Below are 8,528 nucleotides of genomic sequence, written 5' to 3' on the forward strand. Positions count from 1 at the left end.
TGAAATAATTTTGTTGAAGAATACCCACTTGTTATTGGGCTATGGAATCAGTGATTGAGTTTTAATACCTGATTGAGTAATTTAGAGGAAACAGAGTCTTTTAATAGATTTGAGAGACAAACAATGCCTCGTCAACTCTTCAATAACATTCATAGCAGGCTAAACTCTGAAATGCTGTATAAGTACATGCATCATTGGTATAGTAATACAATTTATATGGTATAAGAATCATTCTATGACCATATAAGGATAACTAGTGGCTGTTCTTCAACACATTTGTTTCACCTAACAAACAAGATCCCCTCTTCTGCTTTGGGCAGGAAATAAAAACCATCTGTTTTGGCAGGAATAAAAAACCACAATCATAAAACCAGATCATTAGAAAGGAGTAAATAGCAATTGATTGAGAGCAATGGTTGCAACTAGATGGATGAATATTGATAGTAGATGAATAGATGATATTTGAATGAATAAATGGACGATTGAGCTGGTTAAGAAATGGATGTTTAAATCTCATGTTTTAATTCAAAATCCATCAAATGGTTTGGTTCAAACTGTACAAATTGCTTGTAAAAAAATTTTCATTATATAACTGTATGTAAGCGTAACATAATGATTAGTTTAGATTATAGGAAGATGGAACATCTAATTTAGATGTTTCATCTTCCTATAGTTGTAACTTGATTCCAATAAATATTACATACAAGTATAAAGTGTAAACACTCTTATTATTACAGTCACTATTTGTACTTATATTAGTGCATGTAACTGTGTGTCCTCATAATGACAATAATGTTTGTGTAATTTAATTCTATGTTTTAATTGTCAAACTTAACTGTGTAACATAGCTCCAATACACAACCCTAAGCACCCTTACAAGTACAAATATTGACTATAATGTATACTAAGAGTGTTTCTGATACACATTAATACACAAATCTTATATTAACTTGTACTTAATATTTATGGATATCAAGTTACCATAACAGAAAGAAGATGGAACATCTAACCAATATTCATGTACATGTAATAATCATGCAATCATGTCAATCGCAGACAAAACAATTTGATGGAGTTATCTTGATGGCATCAGGTAATCTTGCAGATCATTATATTGTATAATGAGCAGCATCGCTTCATTATATAGATATGGGCCACCTGTTTGTTCCTGGTGCATGCTGTATAAAAGCAAACATAGAATGTTAAAATACTTTTGCTGGATGTGTAAGATTTTCAAAAATATTCCAAAAAGAATTACAAGAATTTGGTTAATATATATTTCATGTAATTATGTACTTTGTCTGTTCATCTTCCAGCTACTTCAGTTCACTTGCTTGACTGAGTCTATGGTTCTCAATTTCAAGAAGAGATTACATTAAGCAGTAGCTGTATAATCTATAGTTTGTATTAAATGCAATACAAAACATTACATATATATGTATGTATAATTTGAAAGTATTATAAAGGTGTATCTGTTAGTGTATTATTACATATCCATCATGATCATGTTGTGAATGTTACCCAATTACAAAAGTTATGCATCTAATTTTTAAAAGTACCATACCTTTAGAACCATATCCTACAACACAGAAGTGAATCATCAATCAATCCTAATTTGTTAAACGAAGATGATGAAATGACTGTTCTGAAGAATTAGCAGACAATATTCATTAAGCATTTAAAGTTTTGCTCTTTTACTCATGTTGATATCTGATCTACTGCAAACAGCATCAACATTATTATTGCACTAACACTGATCTAACACCAAGATATGACTTACTCATGTCGATATATGATATACTACACACTGATACTTTAACATGATTTTTTACACTAATACCTGATCTAACACGAAATCTGATATACTCTTGTTGTTATCTGATCTACTACAGACAGACACCAACATGATTCTTAACACTGTTACCTATCTAACATCTGTTGATATCTGATCTACTACACACTGACACATCAACATAATTCTTATGACTGATATCTCATCTTACACTATCTTTGATATCTAATCTAACACTGACATCTGATTTACTCATGTTGATATTTGATCTAACTGCAAACAGACATCATCAACATGATTCTTAACACTAACACCTGATCTAACACTGAGATCTGTTTACTCATGTTGATATATCTACTACACACTGACATTAACATTATTCTTAACACTGATACCTAATCTAACACCAAGATCTGATTCACTCTTATTGATCTCATGTACTAAAACTGACATCAACACAATTCTTAAACACTGATACCTGATGTATGCAAAAAAAATAAATCCATCTGTTGATATCTGATCTACTACACACTGACATCACATAATTCTTCAACACCGATATCTCATCTGACACTAACTTTGATACCTCATCTAACACTGGATCTGATTTATTCATGTTGATATCTGATCTACTGCAAACAGACATCAACATGATTTAACTAACACCTGATCTAACACCAAGCTATGATTTCTCATGTTTTAATATATGATCTACACACTGACATTAACAGGATTTTTTTACACTGATACCTGATCTAACACCGAAATCTGATTTACTCTTGTTGTTATCTGATCTACTACAGACAGACACAAACATGATTCTTAAATGATACATGATCTAACACCTGTTACATCTTATCTACTACACACTGACATCAACATGATTCTTAACACTGATATCTATTCTTACACTAACTATGATATCTTCATCTATAACAATTAGATCAGATTTACTCATGTTGATATCTGATCTACTACAGACTTACGTTAACACAATTCTTAACACTGATACTGATCTAACACCAATATCCGATTTACAACTGTTGATATCTGATCTACACTAACATTAACATGATTGTTAACACTAATACCTGATATAACACATGTTTATATGGTGATCTACTACACACTGATATGAACATGATTCTTAACACTGATATTCATCTGACATTAACATTTATATCTGATCTAACACTGAGATCTGATTTACTCATGTTGATAATTGACCTACTGCAAAAAGACATCAACATGATTCTTCACACTAACATGTGATTAACATGAAACTGATATCTCATCTAACACTGAGATCTGATATACTCTTGTTGATATCTCATCTAATTCTTAAAACTGATACCTGATCTAACATCTGTTGATATCTGATCTATTACACACACTGACATCAACATAATTCTTATCACTAATATCTCATCTGACAGTAACTATGATATCTGATCTAACATTGACATCTGATTTACTCATGTTGACATCTGATCTACTGCAAAAAGTCATCAACATGATTCTAATACTAACATTTGATCTAACACAGATCTGATTTACTCATGTTGATATCTGATCTACTACACACTGACATCAACACAATTCTTAATCAATGATACCTAATCTAACATCTGTTGATATCTTATCTACTACACACTGACATCAACATAATTCTTATCACTGATATCTCATCTGACACTACTATGATATCTGTCTAACACTGAGATCTGATTTACTCATGTTGATATTTCATCAACTGCAAACAGACATCAACATGACTCTTAACACTAACATCTGATTAACACAAACTGATATCTGATCTAACACTGAGATCTGATTTACCTCATGTTGATATATCATCTATTACACACTGACATTAACATGATTCATATGATTCCTAGATGATTAACACTGACATCTGATTTACTCTTGATTTCTGATCTACTACACACTGACATTAACATGATTCTTATGATTCCTAACACTGATACCTGATTAACACCGAATCTGATTTACTCTTGATTTCTGATCTACTACGCACTGACATCACAATGATTCTTAACATGATACATGATCTAACACCTGTTGATACTCATATAACACAGACGATTTTTAACACTGGTATCTCATCTGACACTGACCGACATCTATCTAACAATGAGATCTGATTGACTCATGTTGATATATGATCTACTACACACTGACATCAACATGATTCTTACACACTGATACCTGATCTAACATCTGTTGATATCTGATTTACTGTAAACAGATACACTAACATCATTCTTAACACTAACATATGATTTAACACAGTGATATCTGATCTAACACAGATCTGATTTACTCATGTTGATATTTGATCTACTACACAATGACATCATAATTCTTAACACTGATATCTCATCTGATACTGACTATGATATCTGATCTAACAGTGAGATTTGATTTACTCATGTTGATATGTGATCTGCTCAAACAGACATCAACATGATTCTTAATACTAACATCTGATCTAAATGAGATTTGATTTACTCATGTAGACATATGATCTATCACACTGACTCTGATTAACATTATTGAAGTAGGAATTTTGTTTATTCGTTATTCATAATTTTAAATATTATAGTTGAGCTTTATGAACTGATAGAATCTGAAAAAAGTTACAGAACGTTTCGGCCAAATTCATCAGCTGTTTAGAAACATTGGCAAAAAACAGTCACTGATATAGCAAATGCATGATGTTTACAGTTATTATGTAGGCCAGAAGTTGTCCTGGGAAATAAAAGGACGCTAAGTTGTACCATGTTGGAGATCACGAGTACAGAGTTGTACCACGAAGCACGAAAAGGACCGACACGTGTTAATTAAATTATAGGGGGAGTGGCTAAGTCATTACTGATCGTTAACTGCAGAATAGAGAGGTCCAGGTAGGATTAATGATTAGGCCAATTGGATCAGAGTTGATGGTGTTGCTGGTGGTTTTTTATGCAAGATGGCCTCTTTAGTTCTCCTCTTCCACCAGTTGATTTCTGTTCTAGTATTCTGCTTTCAACCATAAATCCTGTGTCCTGTATCAATGTAGTGGCATGCAAAGCATTGTTGGTATCCCTGTTCATGACAGCTCTTTTGTGTTCAGCTATCTAGTCTTCAATGATCGGCCTGTTTCCCGATGTAGAAAAACCACCAGCAAACACCATCAACTCTGATCCAGGCCTAATCATTAATCCTACATGGACCTCTCTATTCTGCAGTTAACGATCTTCGTATATGACTTACAGCCACACTCCCCTATAATTTAATTAACCAGTTCGCGTCCTTTTCGTGCTTCGTGGTACAACTCTGTACTCGTGATCTCCACATGGTACAACTTAGCGTCCTTTTTTCTATCTTCCCAGGACAACTTCTGGCCTACATAATAACTGTAAACATCATGCCTTTGCTATATAAGTGACTGTTTCTGATCTAATGTTTCTTAAACAGCATAAGGCCTTTGGCCGAACGTTCTGTTAACTTTTTTTAGAATTCTATCACGTTCATAAAGCTCAACTAATCTCTATATTTAAAATTAACATTATTCTTAACACTGATACCTAATCTAACACCAAGATCTGACTTACTCTTGTTGATTTCTGATCTACAAATTGGCATCGATACAATTGTTAACACTGATATCTGATCTAATACATGTTTGTCTGATCTACTACGCACAGATATGAACACGATTCTTAATTCTGATCCTAATCTAACACTTAGATCTGATTTACTCTTGTTGTTATCTGATACTACACACTGACATTGAAATGATTCTTAACACTGATACCTGATCTAATGTCTGTAGATATCTTCATCCACTACACACTGACATCAACATAATCCTTATCACTGATATCTCACCTGACACTAACTATGATATCTGATCTAACACTGAGATCTGATTACTACTGTTGATATTTGATCTACTGCAAACTTACATCAACATGATTCTTAACACTAACATCTGATTTAACACAAACAGATATCTGATCTAACACTGCTTTACTCACGTTGATGTATCATCTACTACACACTGACATTAACATGATTCTTGTGATTCCTAACACTGATACCTGATTTAACACCGAGAGCTGATTTACTGTTGATTTCTGATCTACTATACAGTGACATCAACACGATTCTTAACACTGATATCTTATCTGATCTAACACTGAGATCTGATTTACTCATGTTGATATCTGATCTATTGCAAACAGACGTCAACATGATTCTTAATACTAACATCTGATCGAACACAGATTTGATTTACTCATGTTGATATATGATCTACTACACACTGACGTCAACATGATTCTTAACACTGATACGTGATCTAACATCTGTTGATATCTGATCTACTACACACTGAGATCAACATGATTCTTAACACTAACATCTCATTTAACACAAATTAATATCTGACCTGAGGCAATATGTAACAATAAAACACAGAGAACTCTATAGATATACAAGGTTACTGTTTGGGGTGTTGTCAGCACCAGGTATTTTTCAATGAGCCATGGATAACCTCCTGCAAGGGATGCCATATGTCGTGGCATACCTCGATGATATATTGTTCTCAGAACAAGAACATCTTGATAACTTAGAATGTGTCCTTAAGACATTGTCAGAAGCAGGAATGCGTCTAAAGAGGGAGAAGTGTCTGTTCATGTTGCCAGAAGTGGATTATGGGGGGACATCGAATCTCAAAAGAAGGTATCAAACCAACGGAAAAAAAGGTCAGTGCAATCACACATGCACATAGACCCAACAATGTATTTGAGTTGAGATTATTTTTGGGCCTCATCAATTTTTACAGTAAATTCTTACCAAACCTCTCTTCTGTTTTGAGTCCTTTATATCAGTTACTTCATAAGTCGAGAAGATGGCAGTGGGGGAAAGATCAAGATAGAGTTTTTACAGAAGCCAAGTTGTTGGTTAAAGTCACCCGCCTGTTAACTCATTATGACTGCAGTAAACACCTCACCCTTGCATGTGATGCTTCACCCTATGGGGTAGAAGCAGTACTGTCACATAAGTTTGATGATGATGATGAAAAACCCATAGCATATGTGTCCAGAACTCTTAACAAAACAGAATCAAAGTATGCTCAGATCGATAAGGAGTTCCCTGGCCATTATTTTTGGTATAACTAAATTTCGTAAGTACCTAGTGGGTCGTAAATTCACCATTTATACAGATCATAAGCCTTTAATGTATATTTTTGGAGAGAACTCTATGACAGCATCTACGAGAGTAACCAGATGGGCTTTGCTGTTAAGTGGCTATGAGTATTCAGTTCAGTACAAACCTGGGAAGGAGTTGGCGAATGCAGATGGGCTTAGCCGTCTTCCATTGTCAGACATGGGTCAAGAAGATGCCACATCAACGGAGCTAATTAATTTGATTGAGCATTTGAACTCCACACACCAATATCAGTGTCTGAAAGCATTAAATGCACAAGTAGAGACGCAACTCTATTGAGAGTGAGGCACTTGATAAGACATGGGTGGCCAGAAAATATTGATGGAGATGTAGACCTGAAACCATATGTTAGGCATAAATTGGAAGTAAGTGTATTAGACAACTGCATCCTGTTCGGATCTCGTGTGGTTGTTTCACCACATTGCAGGAAGACAGTCTTAGATGAACATCAATGTCATCCGGAGTATCAAGAGTGAAAGCATTAGCAAGGCCATATGTTTGGTGGCCAAAGATGGATACTGACATTGAAAGTAAAGTGAGGAATGTCATGTATGTCAATCTAATAGGAACTCTCCAGCACCAGCACCATTACATTCGTGGGAGTATCCAACAAACCCTTGGAGCCGAATTCATGTTGATCATGCGGGTCCAGTGTTGGGTCATACACTGTTAATTGTGATGGACGCTTACTCAAAATGGATAGATGCGATGCCCGTAAACTCGACGTCATCAGCAGAGACGATAGAGAAGCTCCGACATTTGTTTTCAAATTTTGGAGTTCCTGACAAGGTGGTTTCTGATAATGGTACATCATTTTCTAGTCGTGAATTTTAAGAATTTATGGACAACAATGGCATTGTGCACACTCGTGTAGCACCTTACCATCCATCTAGCAATGGCCAGGCAGAAAGAGCAGTTACAAATTATCAAACAAGGGATACAGAACCAGACTGAACGAAGTTTGAACACGAGGATTTCAAGGTTTTTTATTTACTTATCGTAATACCCCTCAGAGTGTGACAGAACATTCACCTGCAGAGTTAATGTTTGGTAGTAAACTAAAGTCTCAATTGGATCGTTTGCACCCAGACCTCAATAGGAAGGTTCAAACAAAACAGATTAGGAAAAAAAGTGTCATGATAGAGGTACTACGTTACGTGAGTTTAAGATTGGAGATAATGTGTACTTGGAGAATTTTCATAGGGGAGAACAATGGCTACCTGGAATGGTATGTCGAGTAAATGGTCCGGTATCATACGTAGTTAAGTTGACCGAATGGACGATTATTAGTGGCATTGATCATCTCCGATCTCATTGGGATGGAGAAGAAATAGAGCTCATCAGCTCAACACCAGTTGCTCATACTGAGCCAAGTAAAGAACCAATTAATTATCACCTAATTCAGACGGGAGGCGAAGTCCCTGAACCTCGAACGAATGAACAAATTGTTCCTTTACGTGGATCCTCACGTCGAAGGAATCCTCCAGACTGGTATCAA

General features: G+C 34.9%; 1 protein-coding gene across 1 annotated transcript; it reads left to right on the forward strand.

Annotated features, from left to right (window-relative positions):
- Positions 1-6,344: 6,344 nt before the first annotated feature.
- LOC121367037 (uncharacterized protein K02A2.6-like) lies at positions 6,345-7,835 on the forward strand (the record flags this gene model as incomplete). Its single annotated transcript, XM_041491231.1, has 2 exons — positions 6,345-6,541; positions 7,597-7,835. Coding segments are annotated over exons 1-2 (436 nt in total), but the record flags the coding sequence as incomplete, so codon positions are not given.
- Between the last annotated feature and the right edge of the window lie 693 nt (positions 7,836-8,528).

The sequence above is a fragment of the Gigantopelta aegis genome, unplaced genomic scaffold (assembly GCF_016097555.1).
Source record: "Gigantopelta aegis isolate Gae_Host unplaced genomic scaffold, Gae_host_genome ctg8536_pilon_pilon, whole genome shotgun sequence".
Taxonomy (NCBI): domain Eukaryota; kingdom Metazoa; phylum Mollusca; class Gastropoda; order Neomphalida; family Peltospiridae; genus Gigantopelta; species Gigantopelta aegis.